Genomic DNA, 27,743 nt, shown 5'->3' on the forward strand with positions numbered 1-27,743 from the left:
CACTCACACTCACACTCACACACTCACACTCACACTCACACTCACACTCACACACTTGCACTCACACACACTCTCTCACACACTTTCTCACACACACTTTCTCACACACACTCTCTCTCTCACACACACACACACACACACACACACACACACACACACTCTCGTACTCTCACACTCTCACTCTCGTACACTCACACTCACACACACTCACATTCACACTCTCACACACCCACTCCGGACTCGCACTCTCACACTCGCACTCTCACACTCGCACTCTCACACTCGCACTCTCACACTTGCACTCTCACACTCTCTCACACACACTTTCTCACACACACTCTCTCACACTCACACACACACACTCACTCTCACACACACTCACATTCACATTTACACTCTCACACATACACACACACTCTCACACACACTCTCACACACACTCTCACACACACTCTCACACACACTCTCACACTCTCACACACACTCACACACTCACATTCACACACACACACTCACTTTCCTCATTGCTACTGAATGCTTGTCAGGTAAAGGATTTCTAATAAAATACCCCTTGTCAAATTGCAGATTGTTTGACTCTGTGCACGTGTTACTGATACAAGATGGAGTTACCTGGATACCATAAACATACAAAGACTAAGCGGCAGTACAGTCTACAAGCAAAGTATTGAGCGGTAGACGTACTATGCATAGAATAAGGAGGACCTGGTATGGGGTAATTGGTATAAAACTGTAGAATATATTATAGAGTGGGGACAGGGTGAGTTGATGAAAATAGTGCTTTCACTAACATACAGTTGGCATACAGTTCCTGATGAAGGGCTTTTGCCCGAAACGTCGATTTTACTGCTCTTCGGATGCTGCCTGAACTGCTGTGCTCTTCCAGCACCACTAATCCAGAATCTGGTTTCCAGCATCTGCAGTCATTGTTTTTACCTGTACAGTTGGCATAGCTTCTTGTTGAAAGTTCTCGGCTTTTTACATAAAAAGGTTACCTGGTGCCTTTCCCTTTTGCTGTGTATTCCAAAACATCTCCGGCTGTGAGTTACTCCTGAAGTGCAGTTACAAGGAACAGATGCAGACACTTTCCACCCACAGAAGGTCTCCCAAACAGCACGTAAAATGGTAGATTGGAAATCTCATTTTGGTGGGGATCGTTGAGGGAAGGGCATTGGCCAGAAGGAGGGTAGGGGAGGTGGGTGTTGGCGCTGATTTTGGAGATTGCTGAAAGATGGCAGATGTTGGGAGGGTCACTGGAACCTGGAGGTGGGTTGAGATTTAGCTGGAACATGGGGCGGATGATTAAAGGATGTTGCTGGAACAAGGGATGGAGGCAATTTGGCGAGAACATGAGGTTCTGATTTGTTGGAGAATGGCTGAAATAGGCTGCAGCTGAGACAAAAAGTGATGACTTTGTGGTGGCAGGGGTTTAGCTGGGGCATGACAGCATGATTTGAGGGACAGTCTAGTTGTGGAAATGCACATAGATGACTTGGGGAATGGCATGTTCTTCTGCCTTCCTTTAAAAGTAACAGACAAACTGATAAATTGCAAACTGACAACTTATGCACATCCTTAGCCGAGCAGAATGGTGCTTAGAGTCCTCATTGCTACTGGTTGTGTGGTATCGTCCAGATGCTTGGTTTATCAGTGTTCTCAGTTCTTAAATTACCTATTACCCTGTTCTATTGCCCTGATGTACTTATGTTAGGCATGACTTGCCTGGATAGCACACAAAACAATACTTTTCACTGTATCTCAGTACATGTGACAATAAATCAAATCAAATCAAATAAAGCAGTAATCCAACATTGTTTTTTCTGACGAAAAAGAATTACATGCAGTAAGTGTGAAAACACGCAAGCATGAGATCATTGCTTAACTATTACACCAAAACAGAAAGAAGTGGATTTTAGAGTCTAAGAATCTGTACAGTATACAGGTGGATTGACAATCCTCCAGAGAGAGAGAGAGAGAGAGAGAGAGAGTGTGTGTGTGTGTGTGTGTTAGAGTGTTGATTATTATCTGAGCATATTATTTAAATGGAAAAAGACTGAAGAAAGCTACAGCACAAAGGAAGATTTGAGGGTCCTTGTGCATGAATCACTGAAAGCTAGCATCCAAGTACAGCTGGTAACAGAGAACACGAGTGAGATGTTGGCCTTTATATCAAAGGGAATGGTGTATTAAAAATAGGGAATCTATACACTACACTGTTAGATCACAGCAGGAATACAGTTTTTAATCCCCTCATCTGAGGAAAGATATATTGGCATTGGAGGCTGTCCAGAGAAGGTTCACTCAGCTGATATCAGGTATGGAGTAATTGTCTTATGAGGAGAGATTGAGTGGGTTGACTTGAGAGGAGATCTTACTGAAGCATACAAGATTCTTTGAACTTTACAGGGTAGATGTTGGAGAGGTCGTTTCCCCTTGTGGGAGAAATTAGGACCAGACGACATGATTTCAGAGTAAGTGGTCACATATTTTAAGACAGAAAAGAAGAAGAATTTCTTCTTCTCTCAGTGAATATGAGAAATGCCCTCCTGCAGAGGGCTGTGGAGGTTGCAGCATTATGTATATTCAAGGCTGAGACAGACAGATATTTAATCAGTAAGGGAATCAAGTGCCAAGGGAAAATATCACTAAAATGGAGTTAAAGATTATGGTGTTCATGTGATGATCACATTGAATGGTGAAGCAGAATTGATGGGCTGAATGGCCTCATGCTGTTACTATGGCTTATGGTCTTAAGATATCTTTGTGTGTGTTCTGTGCACAGTTGGGGTACTGTACCATTCCCTTAGTTGGCTTCTATTTCTCCTCAATGACGCGCTATCAGATGTTGTTACATCATGGGATCTAGGCTCACATTTTGGATACCCCTGCTGGTCCTTTAGTAGGATACAGTACTCTGTTCTCCTACCCTACACACAGAGCAGACATGATGGTTATGCACTATTTTCAAACTGCCTTGTTTTTCGAGAAGTTTGTATTTCTGAGATGATAGCTTGGAAGGGTTACTCTAATTTGCTTTCATAATATGTTCTCTGTTGGTGACAGTAAACACATATGCAGAGGTACAGTTCATAGATATAGGAATCCTTTACTAAGTGAACTAGCCAAATGGAAAAGAATTTACCTCTTGTTTATCTCCATGATTAGTGATTTAATTCTTCGAATATTGGAATTATGTGTGGGAAATATACAGACATCTTGGTCCAGACATACTCTGATTGAGCCATGTTAGCGCAAAACTGTATCTGCCTGTGTACTGATGTACAAGGCAGATAATGGCATTTTGTTCTATATCATCCAGTTCATTCTTGGGCTTCTTTTATATGTGAATGCCACTTGTTTTCTGGCAGGGTTAATTGATGGAGTTGCATCTTCTCTGAAGGACACTACTGCATCCCTTTGGACTTTCTTCTGGCATTGAATCTCTTTGGTATATTTTTGGAAAGGCTTTGACCAACTCAATCCAAGTATTCTTGGCCTGTTCCACAGCATGTGGTATCTTGGTGATTTTGTAAATTGTCAAAATGTTGCCTTCTGTACAAAGTGGAAGTCTTGTTATTACTAGTACATTGGGTAAAATACTTGTGGTTTCCATGCAGAACTGTTTTGGCTATGTATCATTGTTAACATAGTAGTGTAAAGGATGGGCATCCATCCAGTCAATTATATGCAGCAAATCTTGCTATTGTAGACATATCATTGATTTTCAGTGATTCAGATACATATCTTTCAGGACTCTGGCTGACAGGATGTTTGTACTAGCTCCAGGCCAGTTTCGGTCTTGACTGTGCGTTTGCCAATTTTCTTCAGGCGCATTATATGAATAAGCTCCTAACTGTTTGACTTCGATATATCACGTTTATAGCCTTTTGGCTGAAGGTTCTTGCACTCTGTATATTCACCTGGTCTGCCTTGCTGCAAACATTGTGTATGTGCTCACCCTAATGAAAGTGGCTGATGCCCTCCCTGTTGTTGTACCAGTACATCACACATCCTTTTTTTTTGTTTGGTATTGTAGACTCTGGTTGAATCTTTGAAAATGAATTTCATACCTAGGCAAGCCCAGTGTCCTTTTGCACTACAATGCAGGATGGCTTTGTTGTGGGTGCTACAGATTGTATGTTTGCTTGCTCTATTTTGGCTATTGTGCCAATACTGGTAACAGCACCTAGTGTTGGCAGATGTTGTTAAACAATATCTTTGTATTTTAGCAATGTGTCAATGCCATGGCCTTTTATCTGTTTACAAAAGAGGTTTTTGAATGGTTTTAATGTGCATTAAGTCTATAATTGTTCAATCATCCACTTAAATGAGTAAGCATTTAATACGTCACAGTTCTAGTCCTTGTCATGACACCTACTGAAAAGCTGATCAATTGATTCTTGGAAATGTTATATATAAGTTATCAGCTCTGAATGGTGAATTCTAAAGTTTACTTCTCCGTAAAGTTGATCCCCCAGTATTTTGCATATCTCAGCAGGATTTCTCAAGTCCTATTGAAGTGTTAACTGTCTACAATCCCACCTTTCATTGACTATCTATTGTTTTGAGCGTTTGCTTATGCAGTTCTTCAATGGCTAACTCTGAAGAGCAAAGATCCATGCTTTATTAAAACAACCTAAATTTAGATTGGTGATATTTTAATTCCTATCATGGAGCGTGGTAGTCATCTCCCCCGATGTTCCCCATCTTTTGCAAATGGTAACCACATGTCGGGAATTTCTGCATGAAGATGCAGCAATGGGACACGGGGCGGGGCTAATTTGAGGTTGTGGCTGGGACGCAGGAAGGCCTGATTGATGGAGTTTAACTGGGACATTTTGGGGAGGGTGCTGTGTGAAAAGGTGACTGGGATATGGGGTTGCCGATTTTGAGGAGGAGTTGGCTCTATACTGGGGGCGCTGCAGTGCTGACAACAGCTGCCTCCAATGATCATGTGTGTTTCTGCAAACAAACTCACTTTCACTGTGCTCTGGAAACAGCAACCAGCAGAGAGATTGTATCTTCTGTTGGGGGGGGGGGTCTTTCCATTATTTGCTCTATTGCTATAATTAAGAGAGTAAATCTGCATTAACCACATCCCTTCATTTTTCACTGAGCATCTGGGTAACTTGCCTATTGTCAGAAATCCAGAACTTTCACATTCCAGGGCAAGTTAAGTTTGCATGAGAAAAGCCTCTTGTAGAACCAAGAAAAAGTACCGTTCCTGGCTTAACCCTTGGAGCACCAAACCCTTGATTGTATTTAATGCTCGTGGCTCCCAGCACCACATTTAACCATTTGCCTGGATCAGATTTGCATTCCAGCTCTATGCCTACCCTTTGGTTAATTCCCTGGACCCTATTGAAACAGTAGTTTAACTTCCTTCATGTTCAAAATCACTTTTAATTTTTTTCATTTAAAAAGTATTTTTCTAATCAGAGATGATACTACACACCCCTGGAACAGGTGGGACTTGAATCCAGGTCTCTCAATTCAGAGGTAAGAACGCTTCCACTGTGTAACATGAGAGCCCCTCGGCATCATTTTAACGTTTTTTTTGTTCTAATCAAGTAATAATAGAGGTATTATTACACACCCCTGGAACAGGTGGGACTTAGACCTGGGCCTCCTAGTCCTGTGATATGGACACTACAACTGGATCATAAGCAGGTTCACTCACATCACTTTTAACACGTTCAGGGCAAAGCCAGTGTAACCTAATTAATCCTAGCCTTTCGATAGTATCCTGAACACCAAGCTGGTCAAATGGACAGTGTGATGAACTATTAACCCAGGGGTGTGTAGTATCATCTCTGATTAGAAAAATACTTTTTAAATGAAAAAAGTTAAAAGTGATTTTGAACATGAAGGAAGTTAAACTACTGTTTCAATAGGGTCCAGGGAATTAACCAAAGGGTAGGCATAGAGCTGGAATGACTCCCACTCGCGTTGGTATTTCAGTTAATAGTAAATGCACTAGGGGTGCAGCAGTAGTGTCCCTACCTCTGAGTGAGGTGACGTCCCACCTGCAACTGATGTGTCTCACATGTCTGAATCGGTTGGAGGACAAAATGTAGATAGCATCATGGTATCATGGCCTAACCGCCAATGCCACATTTATGTGCTTGTGATATTTGTCACAATAAATTTAAAGTCTTTAACATAGCAAAATGTCCCAGAAGCATTATCAACAATATCTCAAAGTGACTCAAATGACCAGGCATAATGTTGGTGAAAGAGGATGGGTACATGAATAGGAAGGGGATATGGGTCAAATGCTGGCAAGTGGGACTAGATTAATTCAGGATGTCTGGTCGGCATGGACAACCTGGGCCCGAAGGGTCTGTTTCCATGCTGTAAGACTCTATAACTATTATATAGCAGGAGGGAGCGGTGTGGGGAAGGAAGAGAATAGAGCTTCTGATCTGGGCAGCTGTAGACAAGGCTGCCGTAAATAAGGGGAGGTAAATTGGGATGCTCAAGAGTTGGAGAAGAGCAGAAATCATGAAGAGTTGTAGGGCTGGCATACTCTTTTGTTTACACCATGTGACACAGCCATGTTTAATCCTCTTAGTTACAAGCATTGTATTTCAGACTTTCAATACCAGACCCATGCCCAGAGTGAGCCTGTGTGTTGTTTGTGTATTTATGATAGCCAAGTTGGCCTCACCATGCATACAAAAACCTGTTGTATCGATCCAATAGATCAAGGAACATACTTAACCCATTTAACATTGCAACCACCATCCTTCTTGATAGCCTTTGCCTCCTCTGCACCTCCCCTTCACCCTTCCCAATGCAACCTTTTCCCAGAGCATTTCCCTCTGATTCCTGAGGCTCAGAGCTGTGGAATTACACTCTGTATTTCATGCAGCTCTCAACTTGTCAGAGGTAATCCTGGCAGAGTTGGGCTTGCTCTTGAGGGAGGTAGAATCCTGACCCAAACTCTGAAATCCATAAGCAAACTGAGATTAGTTTGGATTTACAAATATAAACTGAATTTTAGGTTTTCATTTGGTGCACTTTACAATTCATATTTCACTTCTCTCGACTTTTACCTGTGAATGGAAGGCAAGCCCTATTGTTGCCTTACTAATTGTGATATGGTTTGCAGCCATGCCTCACCCTTTCTCTACAATAGCCCTACAGCTATCTGAGATCTCTGCGTCCCACCAGTTTTGGCCCACATTACATTCATGATTTCCTTTTCCCCACTAACGGTGGCCATATCTTCAGTCACCTCTGAAATCCCTTGTTAAAACTCCCTACAACTCAGTGTCCTCCTTAGAACCTTCTCCTTGGCGATTTTAGCTACCTGTCAAAACCGTGCCCTTTTAGTTCAGGGTTAAATGTTTGGCTGATAATGCCCCTTGTGAAGCACATTGGGTTGTTTGCTGTGTCAAAAGTGCTATATAAATGCAAGTTGTGTTTGTAAAAGACCGTTTTACAGACAAGCCCAATTTACTTATTAACCCACGTTCCCTCCAAGGTCACAAAATTCCAATGTTATGTTTGTTAAATAAATACTGCCAAATGATCTTTAAAGGGAAAATTTCCCACCTATTCTGATGTGCGTCTTTATATCTCTCTGTCTCAAAAACACACTCTACTTCTTGAGCGTATTTAGGTTTTCGATTAACCTTGGCCAATTAATTATTATCCATGGTTTTGGTCAATGGGGTTGCCCAAAAACAGATCAGGATGTGTCCAAAGAAGAACTTTGCTTTCATTCAGAAAAAAAAAGTCAGCCATGGTTTAGTGGCTAGCACTCATCTCTCCCCTGGCACATCCCACTCCAGAGATATGAGCCGAAAATACAAGCTGACATTCTGATGGTACATTGCTTTCGATTGGCTTTCCAATGTTTTGCCAAGTGGAGGCCTTCCTAGTGGATATAAAAGGTTGTGGGCATGTATTTGATCAAGAACAGAGTGTGGCGTATATTGATCCTTCAACCAACATCAGATGATCTGGCCATTATCACATTACTGCTTGTGGGAGCTTGCAATGCACACATTGGCTGCTGCATTGGTAAAGTTAGAACAGTGACTACACATCAAATACTCTGGGACATAATGAAATTACAAAAGGCGAAAGTTATTTGCTTTTGTTTAAACCACTGTCGTAAAATTTCAGTTTTGTGAAGTTGTGGCAGAGACTGTCTGCACTTTATTTAGTATGAAGCCAGAATTGACACATCCAGGCAGTGTATTTAGAGGGAGGGGGCCTCAGTCCAAACAGGCAGACACTTGACCCCATCAACTGCTCGACCCTTGACCCCATGCTCAGTCACCCATTCACTGGGCAGAAACAGCTGGGTTGGTTTTCCTTTGAGAACAAAGCTCACTGGGGTCTTGTGGTTAGGTTTGTTTACACAGACTGTGAAGGGAGTCCGCCCATCTGTTTCCTACAGAGGCCCACAGGTCAGGGCTGGCCTAACAGAGCATGTAACCCTCGACACACTGGGTAAATCACAGGCCAAGCAGCATCTGCCCTTATGCTGCACTGTCCACACTTTCCTTCCCTCTCCTGAGGCAGGAATGCCATCCGCCTTCCTGTCCTTTCCAAAATGGAGGAAGGAGCTTACTCAGAGAGTCTTGTGAGGCTGTTTAGGTTTGCATTTTACAGGGACAGCAAGACTTGCATCTGAATAACGCCCCTTCACATTCTCAGGATATCCCCGAAGCAGTTGACAGTCGATGAAGCACTTTTGAAAATAAAATACACTGTCGTATTTGTGCACAAAGCAGCAGCCAATTTGTGCACAGCAATTGTTGTTTTGATGACCAGATAATCTGTTAAATTTGGTAAATTTGGGTTGGGGTCGGGATGCCACGAACAATTCTTTTTCAAAGCATGTCATGACATTGTTAACCTCCACCTTTGCAGAGGTGGAGAATGAGCTTCAGTGCAATCTCACACCACAAAGATGGCATCTTCAATAGTGCCACACTTTGCCACTACTATGGGGTACGGTCAAGATCATTTGTGACTTCAAATTGAGAATGCACTACTGCTGAGCCAAAACAGACACAAAGGATATCATGAATGATGCTTGATTTGTAAATATTTTTAAAATTTAATCCACTTTTCTAATTAACCTATTCAGAGATGTCATTACACAGCTCGGGAGCAGATGGGACTTAAACTCGGGCCTCCCGGTTCAGGGACACTACCACTGTGCCAAATGAGGGCTTCTAAATTATGGGGTGGGGTGGGGTGATATTTTGACCAAAGTGTACAGCACAAACCTGTGTCATGGGGCATCCAATAGAAGCAAAACTCTTCCCTGGATGGACTTGAACCGCAAACCTTTCGGTTAATAGCCAAATGTGCTAACGGATGACACCACAGAGGCTACTAAAATATTGCTTGATAATCAGGCAGGATAATAGGATCCAGATGTCAACAATGCTTCTTAAAGAAGAAATGTTGAGGACAGATATCAGAAGCAATTCTGGGCAAGACAATTTCCCTTCCTTCTTTCGACTGAGGCAACAATGCCCTTTACTACCAGTTTCCTAGGTTTTCCACAATAGCAACATAAGAACAAGCGTAGGCTATTCAGCCCCTCAAGTCTGTTCCACCATTCGATGAGATCATGGCTGATCCGTGGCCTAACTCCATAAACCTGCCTTTGGCACATGTCCCTTATAACGTTTGCTTAATATTGAGGAGGGTGTTCTCTCTGAGATTCACGATTTGAGGTTCCTGAAGTTTGTATTTTACAGAGATGAGAGGGTGAGAAATGTCTGAACAAAAAAAAAACCAAAGTACTGTGGATGCTGGAAACCAGAAACAAAATCCAAACTTGCTGGAAAACATTCAGCCGGTCAGGCAGCATCTGTGGAGAGAAAACAGAGTCATTGTTTCGGGTCCAGTGCCCCTCCTCCAGAACCGTTCTGAAGGAAGGTCACTGGATTTGAAACGTTAACCTTACTTTCTTTCCACAGATGCTGCCTGACCTGCTAGGATTTTCCAGCAATTTCTGATTTCATTCACGAGTTCTTGATCAGATAGTGGGAATGTAGAGTTCAAGGGGGTGTTTGAACATAAACTGCTTTGACATTGGGATTGACCAATGCTTGTAGCAACCTTTTAATGAGTGACATTTTCTGAGAAATTTTCAGCCAAACAGGCACCATGTAAAAAGTTGTACACTCAAGAAAGAGACTGATTTTGATTTTATGGTTAAAGGCATCAAGGGTGTGGCATTGAGATTGAGGGTCAGCTGGACAATCTACTGTTGCTGTTAGTTTCTGTGTTTTCCCTTTTAAGTTGTAGTTGGCTATGCCCATCATGCATGCTGGGCAGGGACTTGGGCTCTGTTGAACATACTTCCACAAACGGAATGGTAGTCGGGTGGAATCACTCAATGGGCACTAGTGGCACTATGAGTCTGAGTGGGGTTTGAACTCATGACCTTCTGGATCAGAGACAACAGTGCTAGCCACTGTTAAATACATGAGCAGGTGGAAGATTTCCTTCCCTAAAGGATGGGTTTTTCTAACAATCGGCAACCGTTTCATGGCTGGCATGCAACTCTTAACTCCAGATTTTTTATTGAATTCAAATGCCACCATCTGCCATGGCAGCATTTGAATCTGGGTCCCAGAGTTTTGGGATCAATAATCTAGTGCTAATACAGGGCCATCACCTGCCCATGAGTCTGAACATCATCGGTTATTTTCATGATTCGATGGGCTAAATGGTCAACTTTTGCTCCCATGTCTTATGTCCCCATTCCAGAGGCTCTGAGCTCAAAAGACAGGTTGACCCTTCAGCACACTACTGAGGGAGTTCTCCATATTACCAGAGGTGCCTTATTTTGAGATACTAAATCTGCGGCCCCTTCTGTGCCCTCCTATGAATACAAAAGATACACAGCACCATTTGACAGGAGAAATGGTGGTGTTCTCCCCAATATACTGACCAATTTTTAACCCTCAACCTGTTATATTCAGAGTTGGCTGCAAAGATACCTGCTCAAAGCTGGCAGGGTCCTATTTAAACCCATGCACACCTGGCGCTGATGAAATTATTGGGAGCAAGCTACAACCCAGCAGCACGAAAGCAAATGATCAGCTCATTTGTTTTTTTTTAGGAGCTTGCTGAGATCAAATTGCCTTCTGCCTTTTCTACATCACACCAGTGACTAAAATACGCTACAAGAGTATGTCATTGGCAGCAAAGCACTTCATGCTGAGGTTGTGACAGACATGGAGTATGTTAGGCAGTGAACAAAATGTCTTGTGTGCAGCTGTTCCATGAACCCTCATGTGAGTTTCAGAGCAATGCTCCTGTAGGTAACTGTGGCTCGGCAGGTAAAGCCATCGCTGCGGATTCTGACAGTTGTGGGTTCAAACCCAATCCCAGAGCACTCTGTCCTGAGCTTGTGAGAGAACCCCCTCTGTGTTCCTTTTCTTGATGGTTTACAACTTCCAGCTCTCCAGCCAGCCTCTCAGAAATGGCATTTGGGTTGGAATTTAATCCATGCTGTAGAGCTAACATTCCAAAGCTGGGATGGGAGTAGCAGGGTGTGGACACCTGGTAGCTGTTCAAAGTGGTCCAGAGATTGTTATATGAAAGACTGCTTTATATGTTCACCACCGCTGAATTAGACACTGCTCTCTTCCCCTGCCCCACTACCCTCTTTCCCCCTCCCCCCAGAACAAAGCTCAGAAACAACAGTCTCTGGGTTCCTTTGACATTAAACATTAATCATTTCACTGTCAAGGTCAGGTAAAGACATGTAGAGAACTCAATCCAGCTGTCATTTAATCCAGTGAACAGGTAAGTAGGGTTACCAGAGGCCTGTATAACCCCGACTTTAGTGTTGCTGAAGTTGATGGCTGAGAAAAACTTTGCAAAGGTAGGCATTCATCCCCTTCCTTGCTGTTTGGATCTGACTAGACACTCTCTTCCACTTTCCCACACTAACATCTTGCTTTAAAATGTAGCTTGCTCCCAATAACATCATCAGCGCCGGGTGTGCATGGGTTTAAATAGGACCCTGCCAGCTTTGAGCAGGTATCTTTGCAGCCAACTCAGAATATAACAGGTGACATTCGTGACCTGCTGGCTTCAACGTGTTATTGAACATGACCCGTTGCCCATTAGTGTCAGTAAACATCAGTTTGTGTTTCTGCGGGTGCAGTTGGTGCCTGTCCTTCCTTGCTCTGCCAGTTTTTAAGCTAGAGCAACTTTCATTTACATAGCACCTCTGACCGGATAAATTTTCCCTTGGAGCTTTGCAGGAGTGTAACAAAAACTGCTGTTGAGTCACAGAGCAAGGTCTTAGGACAGGTGATCGCAACTTTGATAACGGCTGTATGAAGGAAAGACGTTGCACTTATGTAGTGCCTTTCCTAGCCGCCTGAAGAGTGTTGTAGTCAATAAAATACTTTTGAAGTGTAGTCGCTTGTAAGATAGGAAATGCTGCAGCCAATTTGCATACAGCAAGCTCTCACAAGCAGCAATCTAATGCAACATTGTCTGTGATGTTGATTGAGAGGTAAATGTTAGCCAAGTCACTTGCTAGCTCCACTCCTCCTCTTGGAAGTACTGCAGTTCCTTAAGTTCCTCTGAGAGGGCTGGGGGGACTTGATTTGACATTTCATCTGAAGACGATAGATCTGACAGTTCCGCACTTCCTTGGCACTGCACTGGAGTGTCAGTGCTGTTTTTGCTACTAAATTCCTAGAATGAGACTTGAACCCACAATTGTTCTGACACAGAGACAAGAGCGTTACCAGGTTGTACCTGGTTTGGAGGAGCATCTCAAAGGTGATAGGATAGAGAATGTAGGAAGGAATTGCCAGAGCATGGGGTCCACATGGTTGTAAACATGGCTGCCAATGGTAGGGTGGGGAACGGGGAAATGACCCACCAAGAACACCTAGGTCTCAGAGGAGTAGGTTACAGAGATGGAGAGGGATGAAATCATGGACGGAATTGAAGGTCTGGTTGAGAATTTTACAATTGGAATGAACTGCCAGAGCTGGTGGTGGAGGCTGGTACAATTACAACATTTAAAAGGTACCTGGATGAGTATATGAATAGGAAGGGTTTGGAGGGATATGGGCCAAGTGCTGGAAAATAGGAGTAGATTAGTTTAGGATATCTGGTCGGCATGGACATGTTAGACCAAAGGGTCTGTTTCCATGCTGTCCGTTTCTATGACTCTGTAATTGAGGTTTTGCCTGATTGGGAGAAAGTGAGGACTGCAGATGCTGGAGATCAGAGTCAAGAGTGTGGTGCTGGAAAAGCACAGCAGGTCAGGCAACATCCGAGGAGCAGGAGAATTGACGTTTCAGGCATAAGTCTGATGAAGGGCTCATGTCCGACGTGTCGATTCCCCTGCTCCTCAGATGCTGCCTGGCCTGCTGTGTTTTACCTGATTGCGCAACTCATAGAATCCCTTCAGTGTGGAAAGAGGCCATTTGGCCTGTCAGGTCTACACCAACCCTCCAAAGAACATCCCATCCAAACCCAGCCCTCTACTCTATCCCCATTACCCCACATTTACCATGGCTAATCCACCTACCCTGCATGTCTTTGGACTGTGGGAGAAACTAATGGAGGCTAAAGAGCAGACGATATTGGGGAGCAGGATTCCCATAAAGATTTGAGTGGGGTGGGGGGGGGGGTGCAATTCAGATGATCTTAATTTTCTGGAGAGTGGAAGATGGAGTTGTATTCACTCTCCATTCACTCCCTGAATTAATGCCATCGAGTCATAGAGATGTACAGCACAGAAACAGACCCTTCGGTCCAACTTGTCCATGCTGACCAGATATCCCAACCCCATCTAGTCTCCTATCTATGCCTCTCGTGATTTTACAAACCTCTATAAGGCTACCCCTCAGCCTCCGGCGTCCCAGGGAAAACAGCCCTGGCCTATTCAACCTCTCTCTTTAGCTCAAAACCCTTTGAAATATCCATTTACTGCAGGACCGGCCTCCAAGGGAGCTGAGGCCAGTTTGTAAGCTTCGCCTCAATGGTTCAGATAGAGCGGGTCTCCTTTAAAACATGAGATACTGTTTGTGAAGTGCATTGAAGGAAATCCCAGTGAATCTTTCTGACCGAACATGACTTCTCTTCCAATTTTTGTTCAAGTTGTTTAATCAAATTCAAGTAGCCCTGTTCCATATTGGCTCGATTCTGTACTTGCATGAATTTTTAAACATGAGCAAGAGGTCAGGATCAATGGCACAGAAAGTGACCAGGGTCCATCAAGAAATGGGGAGCCCAGCAATCATGGATGGTCAAGCCAGGAGGTCTGCAGAACTAAGACAATAAGCTCAGGTCCAAAGTGCAGCAGTTGTGGATCAAAGATCCCACAACATGCAGCTATTTCCTGCCCTCATGTGCTAATGTATACTTAATGTGACAGATGTTTTCTGGTTTGGCAGATGTGCAGATGTACAGGCCACAGCCCGTGGCATTCTTAAACACTCCACTACCATCAAGGAGTGAAAACTCACTGGCATGCTCCGAGTCAGACAAAGGCAGCAAAACTGCATTCCTGTAGTGCCCTTCACAACCTTAAAACATCGCAAAATGCTTTGAAGTTGGATGCATATTTTTTAAATGTAGCTATTATGAAAAGGTAGGAAATATCTCTGGATGTTTGTACCGGGATGGGACCATTCGCTGCTGCCAATTAGCCACTGCCCTTTCACTGTTGAGGACGCTTAGCCACCACCCATTGGCCACTGAGGGCGATTCACCACCGCAAGTGTTTGTAACTCAATTTTATGTATAAACCAATAAAATGAAATTTATTTCACCTTTTTTTTTTATCAATATGTACTATGTTGATGTATAAATAAAGGGGACTGAGAAGTATGAAAGAACAGGCGGGAGGGAAAACAATCAGTACATCTATATATTTCTGGTGGCGAATAGTCTCCAGAGGTCAAACGATCCCAGTGGAGAAACGCTGGTGGCAAACCGGCAGTGGCTAATCGGTGGCGGCAAATGTGCCGTGGCGAATCGTCACCAAACCATTTATACTACATTGCAACACTATGTAAGCGCAGTAGTTCTTAGTTGAGTGGTAAATAATGGCTAGCATGCAGGTAAGATTTTCTCTGGCTTGCTTTCTGTCTAACTTGTGCTGTACCTGTCCTAGGAGTTTTTGGTGGGACAGTGTAGTATTTCTTCAGAGGAGTGCAGCCAAGAGGGCTCCTGCCTAGGTTAATGATCTGCTAAGCTAACTCCCTGGAGTTCAGACTGACGTACCGGGCCCCGCACTGTGGCACCTCAGTGAGCAGCAGCTATGCAGTTCAAAGTGCTAATTTAGGAAGCTTGCTCTGTCATGAGTGAGCCGAGGAAGCGGCGATGGAGGGGGGTTCTAAATGTACGTGGGACAGAGCGCAGGCCCCTCTCCTGGACCAGATCTGAGCTCAGAAAGCAGAGATGTTTCAGATTAAATTGCAGATGGTATCACACTGGGAGCTGAGCGTGGGTGGGAATGGAGCAATAGGGGAAAGCAACCCGCAGCAGAAGCGTACAGTAACGATTCTTTCTGAGAATACACTGTAAGTATGTCTTATTGATACTATTGAGGCTGTTGCTTCTTTACATTCCAAACCCTCAAACCCACCAACTGGATAAACAAGGCAACAGATCCCAATTAATGGGTCTCAGTGAAGAGCTCAAAGAGCTAGTACAGGCACAGAGAGCTGAAAGGCCTCTTGTGCTTTATGAGTCCATGATCATTGCTCAGTGTACCTGGCTGCTCTCTGTCAAGTTATTTACATGGGGGGAGTCATGGAGCACAGGGAGGGATCCTTTTGGCCTATTCAGCCTCTGCTGGTTCAATCTGAAATGAGGAATTAGGAGGGCTAAAGGGGTCATAGAGCCATAGAGATGTACAGCATGGAAACAGACCCTTTGGTCCAACCCGTCCATGCCGACCAGATATCCCAACTCAATCCAGTCCCACCTTCCAGCACCCGGCCCATATCCCTCCAAACCCTTCCTCTTCATAAACCCATCCAAATGCCTTTTAATTGCAATTGTACCAGCCTCCACCACATCCTCTGGCAGCTCATTCCATACACGTACCACCCTCTGTGTGAAAAAGTTGCCCCTTAGGTCTCTTTTATATCTTTTCCCTCTCATCCTAAACCTATGCCCTCTAATTCTGGACGCACCGACCCCAGGGAAAAGACCTTGTCTATTTATCCTATCCATGCCCCTCATGATTTTGTAAACTTCCATAAGGTCACCCCTCAGCCTCCAATGCTCCAGGGAAAACAGCCCCAGCCTGTTCAGCCTCTCCCTATAGCTCAAATCCTCCAACCCTGGCAACATTCTTGTAAATCTTTTTTGAACCTTTTCAAGTTTCACAACATCTTTCCGATAGGAAGGAGACCAGAATTGCACGCAAAATTCCAACAGTGGCCTAATCAATGACCTCTATAGCCGCAACATGACCTCCCAACTCCTGTACTCAATACTCTGACCAATAAAAGAAAGTATACCAAACGCCTTCTTCACTATCCTATCTACCTGCAACTCCACTTTCAAGGAGCTATGAATCTGCACTCCAAGGTCTCTTTGTTCAGCAACACTTCAGCAACCTTACCATTAAGTGTATAAGTCCTGAAAAGATTTGCTTTCCAAAAATGCAGCACCTCGCATCTATCTGAATTAAACTCCATCTGCCACTTCTCACCTCATTGGCCCATCTGATCAAGATCCTGTTGTAATCTGAGGTAATCTTCTTTGCTGTCCACTACACCTCCAATTTTGGTGTCAGCTGCAAACTAACTAACCATACCTCTTATGCTCGCATCCAAATCATTTATATAAATGACAAAAAGTGGAGGACCCAGCAGCGATCCTTCATGAGATATCTTTAGCAACTCGGGTTAAGGAAAATCCCAAAGCCTTTTATTCATATATAAGGAGCAAGTGGGTAAGTAGAGAAAGGGTTGGCCCACTCAAGGACAAAGGAGGAAAGATATGCGTGGAGTCAGAGGAAATAGGTGAGATTCTTAATGAGTACTTTGCACCGTATTCACCAAGGAGAAGGACATGACAGATGTTGAGGTTAGGGATTGATGTTTGATTACGCTAGGTCAAGTTGGCATAAGGAGGAAGGAAGTGTTGGGTATTCTAAAAGGCATTAAGGTGGACAAGTCGCCAGGTCCGGATGGGATCTATCACAGGTTACTGAGGGAAACGAGAGAGGAAATAACTGGTCTTTAACAGATATCTTTGCAGCATCCTTGAACATAGGTGAGGTCCCAGAGGACTGGAGAATTGCCAATGTTGTCCCCTCGTTTAAGAAAGGTAGCAGGGATAATCCAGGTAATTATAGACCAGTGAGCCTGACCTCAGTTGTCGGGAAGCTGCTAGAGAAGATACTGAGGGATAGGATCTATTCCCATTTGGAAGAACATGGGCCTATCAGTGACAGGCAACATGGTTTTGTGCAGAGAAGGTCATGTCTTATCAACTTAATAGAATTCTTTGAGGAAGTGACAAAGTTGATTGATGAGGGAAAGGCTGTAAATTTCACATACATAGACTTCAGTAAGGTGTTTGATAAGGTTCCCCATGATTGGCTGACAGAGAAAGTGAAGTTGTATGGGGTCCAAGGTGTACTAGCTAAATGGATAGAGAATTGGCTGAGCAACAGGAGACCGAGTAGTAGTGGAAGGGATTTTCTGAAAATGGAGAACTGTTACCAGTGGTGTTCCACAGGGAACCGTGCTGGGACCACTGTTGTTTGTGAGATACATAAATGATCTGGAGAAAGGTATAGATGGCCTGATTAGTAAGTTTGCAGATGACACTAAGATTGGTGGAGTAGCAGATAGTGAAGGAGACTATCAGAGAATACAACAGAATATAGATAGATTGGAGAGTTAGGCAGAGAAATGGCAGATGGAGTTCAATCCAGGCAAATGCGAGGTGATGCATTTTGCAAGATGCAATTCCAGAGCGAACTATACAGTAAATGGAAAATTCCTGGGGAAAATTGAGGTACAGAGAAATCTGCGTGTTCCCTGAAGGTGGCAACGCAGGTCAGTAGAGTGGTCAAGAAGGCATATGGCATGCTTTCTTTCATCGGATGGGGTATTGAGTACAAGAGTTGGCAGGTTATGTTACAGTTGCATAAGATTTTGGTTCAGCCACATTTGGAATATTGCGTACAGTTCTGGTCGTCACATTACCAAAAGGATGTGGATCCTTTGGAGAGGGTGCAGAGGAGATTCACCAGGATGTTGCCTGGTATGGAGGGTGCTAGCTATGAAGAGAGGTTGAGTAGATTAGGACTGTTTTCATTAGAAAGACAGAGGTTGAGGGGGGACCTGATTGAGGTCTACAAAATCATGAGGGGTGTAGTCAGGGTCCACCCCGATAGCAAGAAGCTCTCCCCCAGAGTGGGGCACTCCATTAGTAGGGGTCACGAGTTCAAAGTGAGAGGGGAAAAGTTTAGGGGAGATATACGTGGAGAGTTTTTCATGCAGAGGGTGGTGGGTGCCTGGAATGCGGAGGTGGTAGGGGCGGGAACGATAACGTCATTTAAGATGTATCTAGACAGATACATGAATGGTCAGGGAGCAGAGGGATACAGATCCTTAGAAAATAGGAGGCAGGTTTAGATAGAGGGCATGGATCGGCACAGGCTTGGAGGGCCGAAGGGCCTGTTCTTGTGCTGTAATTTTCTTTGCTCTTTGTTTGCTCTTTGCCCTTGTCCAATTTCCATATGAGAGTATTGAAGCTGCCTCCATCACCTTTTCAGGCAGTCTTACCTGTTGCATTAAAAAAAGGATTCTGTCTTCTCTCTAGCTGGTTTTTTTATCTTGTCCCACTTAAGCCACTGATCTCGGGTTGCCCCAAAACACTTTACAGTCAGTGAAATGCCTTTGACACGTGGTCACTGTTGTAACATAGAAAACTCAGGGGCCAATTTGTGAACAGCAAGCTCCCACAAGCACCAATGTAATGACCACTCGGTAATGTTTTTAAGTGCTGTTGGTTTAGGGATAGCCATTGGTCAAAGTACCCAGGAGAACACCCTTGCTCTTTTACTGGGCGGCACGGTGGCACAGTGGTTAGCACTGCTGGATCACAGCGCCAGAGACCCGGGTTCAATTCCCGCCTCAGGCGACTGACTGTGTGGAGTTTGCACATTCTCCCCGTGTCTGCGTGGGTTTCCTCTGGGTGCTCCGGTTTCTCTCCCACAGTCCAAAGATGTGCAGATCAGGTGAATTGGCCATGCTAAATTGCCCGTAGTGTTAGGTAAGGGGTAGATGTAGGGGTATGGGTGGGTTGCGCTTCGGCGGGGCGGTGTGGACTTGTTGGGCCGAAGGGCCTGTTTCCACACTGTAAGTAATCTAATCTAATCTAATCTAATTTATTATCTAATACCATAAGAACTTTAACAATCATCTGAGTCAGATTTAACCGTGACCTTGTATACTATCTTCTCCAAAAGACAACACGGCTGTTTCCAAAATTGGAGAGTTTGAGCTATAGGAGAGGCTGAATAGGCCAGGGTTGTTTTCTCTGGAGCATTGGAGGCTGAGGGGTGACCTTATAGAGCTTTATAAAATCATGAGGCAGCATAGGAAGGATGAATAGCAAGGTCTTTATCCCCCAGGATAGGGGAATCCAAAAGTAGAAGGCATAGGTTTAAGGTATGAGACCTAAGGGGCAATATTTTTGTGCAGAGGGTGGTGTGTGTATGGAATGAGCTGCCATTGGAAGTGGTAGAGGCTGGTATAATTACAACATTTAAAAGATATCTGTATTGGTACACAAACTGGAAGGGTTTAGAGGGATATGGACCAAGTGCTGGCAAATGGGACTAAATTAAGTTAGGATATCTGGTCAGCATGGACAAGTTGGTCCAAAGAGTCCGTGCAAATCTTTGACTCTATGACCTCTACCAGTTCAGCTCTCCCCCAGCTCTGCACTGGGAGCATCAGCCTGGAATTATCAACTTAACTCTCATAGCCCTGAGCCCTGAACAATGTTCTGACTCAGAAAAGGGAGCGCTATCTCATCAGGAAGTTAAAGCCAAAGTTCTAGTTAATTGAATCAAAAAAGAGACTAAAAGAATGTATTTTCTGTCCTGAAAATGAAGTAATATTTATCAGTGTGACCAGTGGGTAGACAGAGAGCTCTTAAGTTTGCTCATAGCTGAATTTCACTAGATAAGGAGTTCAATTGAAGCAGCCTGGAGTTTTGAATGGGTACATCTTTTTGGTTTTTTTGCCCAGTTAGAAGGTCTACTCATAAAACATTCAGAAACACACGACAGAAATTCAGGCGAAGCGACAGAGGTAGGCTATAGAAAGACAAGATAATTCAAGATGCACTTCTTCACATTCTGCAGCTGCTGCTGATTGGATTGTTCGTCACCTTCGCCCTACGCGCTCTGACCTCTGCACAACCGCCATCCGGTCCAATCAGGAGGAAGTTGTAACCCAGGCTGCTCAAGGTGAAGAAATGGCAGGTTTGGAAAGCTGCACATAAGCTTGTTTAGGACATTGTGAGTTCGTGTCCCATTCCAGAGACCCAAGACTGACATGTCAGTGCTGTCTTTCAGACAGATATTAAACTGAGGCTCTCTCCACCTCCCCCCCCCTCCCCCCCCCTCCTCCCCCCACCAAGTGGATATAAAAGATTCCACAGTCCAGATTTGCAGAAGAACAAATGCCCTGACCAAACATAATCCCTCAGCTATTATTATCAAAACCAGATCACTTCGTTGTTGTCTCATTGTTGTTGTGGGATCTTGCTCTGCACCCCGTGGCTGCTGTACTTCCTACAATACAACAGTGAGTTCACTGCTTAAATACTTCATTGGGTTTTTAGTGCTTTGGGACATTCTGAGGTTAAGAATTGTGTTGTACAAATGTAAGTCTTAAATAATGCACTTTTCTTCAGTGTTGATAGAAATTATGAAATGTGGCAATATATAGTGACATATAGGTATAGAGCAAGAACATCCATTTTAACAGCAGAGATTTTGTTTGATTCTGGAGAAGTTTTGATTGCACACAAGCTGATGGAGGTCGATGCCCACTCATGGACTTAGCTTCTGCTTTCTCTTGAATTTTTACTTGTTTATCAAGAACGATCAATATCCTGAAAATCTCTGGGTGTTTTCACCTGATGTTATAACACCTCCTGCCTCCTGCCTCCTGGTGTGAGTTTGTTTCCAGCACACTATTTTACCAGATACAGCAATACTTGTGTTATCCCTGGGGAAGAGGAAACTGGGTATGTCGATGTTGTGGTATTGAAGAATAAATTGGAAGTCTGTTACAGCTAACTCTTGCACCCAAAGCATTGAGTGTCATGCTTCAGATGATCCCAAGTAAATGGTGTCTGAGACTTTTATACTCTCAGGTCACAGACATTGATGATATCATGAGCATGCCTCACATGACACACCTCCCTCAATCTCATTTGCCTTTCCCACTGGGAAGTTATTGCAGTAGCTTACCTCTGCTCCTATGACAGCACCTTCCAAACCACAGCCACACGAGATTGAGCAATAGCAGGTCTGTGATTCCCTTAGATGATCAAGGCTGCACGTGCGCTACACTTAATGGATCAGCTTGTGTTCTACCCTATGCCGCCAGGTGTGAGTAACCCGCTGAACCCCATTCGTGATCGGGAATGGGAATTGCATTTATTTCCCATGAGCGAGGAATTCCCAGTTAGTGTGGATCCTAAGCTTGCGTTGATTAAGTCCTTGCCCTTTGTACACACTGGCCATTGAAAGGAGTGGCACGGTGGCTCAGTGGTTAGCACTGCTGCCTCACAGCGTCAGGGATCCGGGTTCGATTCACACCTTGGGTGACTGTGTCTGTGTGGAGTTTGTACATTTTCCCTGTGTCTGCGAGGTTTCCTCGGGGTGCTCCAGTTTCCTTCCACAATCCAAAGATGTGCAGGTCAGGTGAATTGACTAGGCTAAATTGCCCACGGTGTTAGGTGTGTCAGTCAGGGGTAAATATAGGGTAGGGGAATGGGTCAGGGTGGGTTACTTTTCCGAGGGTCAGTGTGGCCTTGTTGGGCCTGATCCCATATTGTAGGGAATCTAATCTTAAAAAAAAACCTTTATCAGCTATGTGGAGAAGGGCAGCAGATAAATAGGAACATCAGCACCTGTAGGTTCCCCTCCAAACTACACGCCATCCTGACTCAGAGTGATCTTGCTGTTTTTTCAGTGTTACTGAGTAAATCTCCAGGAACTCCCTACCTAAAAAACACTGGCTGTCCCTACACTACATGGATTGCAGTTCAAGAATATGGCCATAAAAATTAATCTAAACTAAATAGTCAGGCAGTGGGTTCAGTTGCATGGAAATGATGGACAAAGTCAACATAGGACCAAGTTTACGCACAATATACAATAACAAGTAATATAGCACAGATTGAAATTGGTGGGTACAATGTGGTGGCTGCAAGGGGATCAAGGCTGGGAACTAAATATCCATGGATATCCTATTGAAAAGGCAGGCAGATGGGGAGAGAGAGTGTGGTTGCCTTGTTAGAAAGGAATGAAATTAAGTTGAAAGCAATAGATGATGTAGAGTTGGAAAGCTTGGAATCTACATGGGCAAAGTTGAGGGAATGCAAAGGTTAAAAAGACCCTAGTAGGGTTAAAAAGACCCCAGAGGGATATATGTTCAGGCCTCCTACCAGTAGTCAGGATCATCTTAAGATCCATGATAGATGGTTTATTTTGGCAAAAAGAATAAAGAAGAAGCATACTTTCTAGATGATTATGGGTTGCAGAGCCCTGAGATACAGAAAGGTCTGGTGTCCTACTACAGAGTTGCAGAGGGTTAGTATGCAGGTACAAGTAATCTGGAAAACTGACATTCCAGATGTTATGTTTTATTGTGAGGGAAATTAAAAATACAGTTAGGAATGCTATGCTTCAGTTATAACAGGGCATTGGTGAGACCACATCTGTGGATGGTATTGGTCATCACTTACAGAAGGATGTTAATCATTGGAAGCAGAAGGAGGTTTATTAAATTAATACCTGGACTGGGCAGATTGCCTTGCAAGGAAAGGCTAGACCTGTATCCTCTGGAGTCCAGAATAATCAGAGATGACTGAACTGAACTATATAAAAACCTGAGGGGATTGACTGGGTGGATGTCAAAAGAATGCTTCCTGTTTTGGGAGAATCTAGAACTAGGGATAATAGTTTAACAATAAGGTGTCACCCGCTGAAGACAGAGATGACAAAACATTTTTTCTTTGAAGGTTGGGTGCTTTTGGACCTCATTTCCTTAATACGTAGTGGATGCAGAATTGGAGACTAGTACGATTGCAACATTTAAAAGGCATTTGGATGGGTATATGAATAGGAAGGGTTTTTGGGCCGGCTGCTGACAGGTGGGACTAGATTGGGTTGGGATATCTAGTTGGCCTGGTCAAGTTGGACTGAAGGGTCTGTTTCTGTGCTGTACATCCCGATGATTCTATTTTTATGATTGCCAAGGTGATGAAAGATTATCGGAGGAATGTAAAGTTTGAAGTTAAAATCTGATCAACCATGATCTTATTAAATGGTGGAGCAGGCTCGAAGGGCCGAATGGCCTACTCTTGTTTCTTGTTTGTATGTTTTTCTATAAATGTTATTCCAGAATTCTGTGCAGCCTAATGAAGGGCTTCTGAAATGCTGTCCCTGTTTTAAAGATTTGCATGTTAATAATTTGCGTGTTTCTTTTGCTCCATCCATTATGGAAATCCTCTGAATTATTTCATTTATGAAAAACCCAGGAGACAACAATATTTTGCCCCTTTAATAATAAATTGTGGCATTCCTGCCCATCTCCTAATTGCAGTAACTCAGCTTCTTCATTGATCATGTCTTACTGCAAATTCCATAAACCAGGAGATTACCATCTAATATAATCAGAATGGGTCGGCCCAGTGCCAGAGAATAACATTTTCAGAGTGGTGCAAATAGAAGGAAACAAGGCCATGATACAGAAGAATCTTGAACAATTATAACTTAGTGTACTTTTCATGTTAATGAGAATGGTCTAATAATGCATCAACTGTCAGGGATTGATTAACTGCCTATGGGTTAATTTATTTAAAACAGTAAAGTACATTCTAAGTTATATATTAGGCATAATAGCAACCAGCTGGGTTCTGTGAGCAGCAGCTTAACTGTCAGACAGAGTCACAATATTGTGTACACACAGCACATGGAGGTTGTAAAATTGAATTCTCTTATAGGAACGATATGTGTACAACAAGAGTCATTTAAGTCCACAATGCCACCAGTCATGGGAGATGTTAAGCAGTCTGGCACACACTGTCCTCAGGGGCAGTCAGACAGAGAAGAGGGTGCAGTGAAACGATAGGCAGCCTGAGTCAGTTCACCACCACCCCAGCCCTACCCCACCCAAACTTGGATCTGCAGATGGCCTGCTCTGGGAACAGACCCAGCAGGAAGTTTTGAATCTATGGTGAAACTGGAAGGAAGCGCTGAGTGAGACAATACTCTGCTGCCTATAACTTTGCTCACACCCTGACAGGTTCGTCCATCCCATTGTGTTCGCTGACCTACACAGAGTGCCAGTTCACCACTGTATCTATTTTTAACTTTGAATTCCCTCCATGGTCTCACCCCACCCTAACTCTGTAAATTCCATCTACCTTATAAACCTCGACTATCATCTCACCATCTCTTACTCCTTTTAAGACACTTGTTTAGCTTACTTCTTTCACTAAGCTTTTGGTCGTCTGTCCTATTGTCACCTTTGGTTGCAGTAGCTTAGGGAAACATGGTGCATTTGGGAGCAGTGAAGGAATGAACTGATGAGCATAGAATTCTGTGGTATCTGAAAGGAAAATTTTGAGAATTCACAGGCACTTAAGTGTTTTTGAGGTGTAATCAATGAATTAGTGCAAACATTGCAGCAATCAATTTGTGCATAGCATGATCCTGCAGACAGCAATGTGAAAAATAGTTTGTTGTAATCATGTTGGTTGAGAGGAAAATATTAGTCAAGACTAGGGGGAGAACTCCCTGCTTTCTTTTTGAAATAGGGCCATGGATTTTTTTTTATTTGCGATTGCCTGAGGGCAGCTGGAGGCTTCAATTTACTGTATTATCTGAAAGCTGCCACCCTGAACAGTCCAGTATTTCATCAGCATGGCTGTTCTGGGAGACATCAGCCTGGATTATGTGCTCAGGTCCCAGAACACATCTCCAGTTGGGAGCAATGTATTGTGGTGACTGGGAAGCAAGTTCCTCTGTCAGTGTGATGGCTTGGTGATTGGCTGTAGTGACAAATATCCTCGGCAGGGCGAGTACATTTGGAATTAGAGTTTTGGAAGTAATGCAGTGAGGCCGTTCTGCCCATTATACCTAGACTGGCTCCCTCAAAGATCTCCTAAGTAGTTCTACTTAACCCATAATTGGGCACCCTTGGGTCAGTGTTTAGCACTGCTGCCTCACAGCGCCAGAGACCCAGGTTCGATTCTAGCCTCGGGCAATTGTCTGTGTGGAGTTTGCACATTCTTCCCCTGTCTGCGTGGGTTTTCTCCAGGTACTCCAGTTTCCTCCCACAATCTAAAGGTGTGCAGCTTAGGTGAATTGGCCATGCTAAATTGCTCATAGAGTTCAAGGTTGTGTAGCCATGGGAAATGTAGGGTTATACATTAGGGGGGTGGGTCTGAGAGGGATACTCTTCAGAGGGGCAGTGTGGACTAGTTGGGCCAAATGGCCTGTTTCCACACTGTAGATATTCTATGTTCTATAATTCTGCAAATATTTTCTTTCCTAATTTGGCTCATACTTCATTCATTGAGAGTGACTGGACCTCAGCTCCAAGCCATCTATGAGTTTGTAGGGTTGCTTGGCAAACCCAAACAGATTAGCATTGTTCATCCAGGACCATCTGTAGGAGCTGTGATGTGACAGCTAAGGAAATATTAGCACAAGAACTGTTAGTGGGATTGATGTCCATTTCTGTCACATCTCGGAAGGTGCCAAATGTTCAATGGAGTTAGTAATTGGGGTTACCGGATACTCTGACTGTACACCTCTGCACTTCTGTTGAGGAAGGGTCTGTGTGTGTATGTCTTTTGAGCACTTGTTTTTTCATAGGATGTGGGCATTGTTGACTAACCCAGGATCTGTTCAATGCCCTTGAGAAGTTGTGGTGAACATCCTCATGAACTCCTGCAGTCCATTTCATTTAGATCCATGAGCTTGTACTCATTGGAGTTGGGAAGAATGAGAGGAAATCTCATCGAAATATATAAGATTCTTAGGGGATTGGAAGGGGTAGATGTGGAGAGGCTGAGTCCCCTTGTGGGAGAGTCAAGGACCAGTGTAAAGACTGAGATGAGGCAAATTTCTCCTCTTGGAGGGTGGAATCTCTACCACAGAGGGCTGTTGAGAGTGTTTGCAAAGCTGAGATCAGCAGCTTTCCAATCAGTAAGCAGTTGGGAATCATGGGAAAAAGGCAGGAAAGTGAAAAGCTGAAGACTGTCAGGTCACCCATGATCTCAGTGAATGGTGGACCAGATCCGATGGACTATTCTGCTCCTCTATGTAATGTACACCTGCTCAGGAGTGAGTTTCAGAATTTTGACCCACTGGCAGTGAAGGAACAGTGATATAATACCAGGTCAGGATGACGTTTGGTTTGGAGGGAATCTTGCAAGTGGTGGTCGTCTCATGTAACCTCTGCCCTTGTCCTCCCAGCCAGACAAAATTATGGGTTTGAAAATTGCTGTCAAAGGACAGTTACTGCAGTTCATATTTCTGTCACTATGTGTCAATAATGGAGGGAGTGAATGTTTGTGGGTGTGGTGTGTCAATCAAGCGGGCTGCTTTGACCTGGACGGTGTTGCGCTTCCTGAGTGTGTTTGGAGCAGCATTCATCCAAGCAACTGGAGAGGATTAGATTAGATTCCCTACAGTGTGGAAACAGGCCCTTCAGCCCAACAAGTCCATACCGACCCTCCGAAAAGTAACCCACCCAGACCCATTTCCTGCTGAAACAAACACTATGGGCAATTTAGCATAGCCAATTCACCTGGCCTACATATCTTTGGACTATGGGAGGTAACCGGAGCACCCGGAGGAAATCCATGCAGACACTGGGAGAATGTGCAAACTCCACACAGACAGTCGCCTGAGGCTGGAATTGAACCTGGTTCCCTACCGCTGTGAGGCAGCAGTGCTAACCACTGTGCCACCATGCCATTCCATCACATTCCTGACTTGTGCTTTGTGAATGGTGGGATAGGCTTTGGGAAGTGAAAAAGTGGGTTACTAGTTGCAGAATCCCAATCTCAGATCTGCTCTTGTAGCCACAGTATTTATTTATTTATGGTCAGTGGTATCTCACAAGAGGTTGATAATGAGGGAATTCAGTGATGGTTGTCAATTGAATGCCAATGGTTGATAGTTACAAATAAATGCAAAATCCTTGGTTTGGCTTGAATGAGGTGGGCCAAATGGCCTCCTCCTACACGATATCATTTCAATGAATGCTGGAAATCTGAAATAAAAATAGAAAATGCTGGAGAAGTTCAACAAGTCTAGCAGAGAGAAATATCGAGAGAGAAATAAAATTAGTATTTTGTGACAATATGATTCTTCTTTTGATTCTCTCTCACTGGAAACATTCACTGTCTGGCACTGCAGTACGTTTGAAGACTGGTCATTATTATCAGGGACTGGAGACTTTGCAGCATCC

The 27,743-nt window shown here is 43.9% G+C and overlaps 1 protein-coding gene across 2 annotated transcripts in view; it reads left to right on the forward strand.

Moving 5' to 3' along the window:
- LOC140476506 (pleckstrin homology domain-containing family G member 3-like) overlaps window positions 1-27,743 on the forward strand; it is a 199,576-nt gene that overhangs the window by 65,288 nt on the left and 106,545 nt on the right. Inside the window, exon 3 of one of the 2 annotated variants that reach the window (XM_072569241.1) lies at window positions 20,384-20,503. The exons of the other annotated variant lie outside the window; for it this stretch is intronic. Coding sequence (XP_072425342.1) covers window positions 20,384-20,503 — 120 coding nt within the window. The remainder of the gene's footprint in view (window positions 1-20,383; window positions 20,504-27,743) is intronic. 2 annotated transcript variants of the gene reach the window in all.

Source organism: Chiloscyllium punctatum, chromosome 4 (assembly GCF_047496795.1).
Source record: "Chiloscyllium punctatum isolate Juve2018m chromosome 4, sChiPun1.3, whole genome shotgun sequence".
In the NCBI taxonomy this organism is placed as follows: Eukaryota; Metazoa; Chordata; class Chondrichthyes; order Orectolobiformes; family Hemiscylliidae; genus Chiloscyllium; species Chiloscyllium punctatum.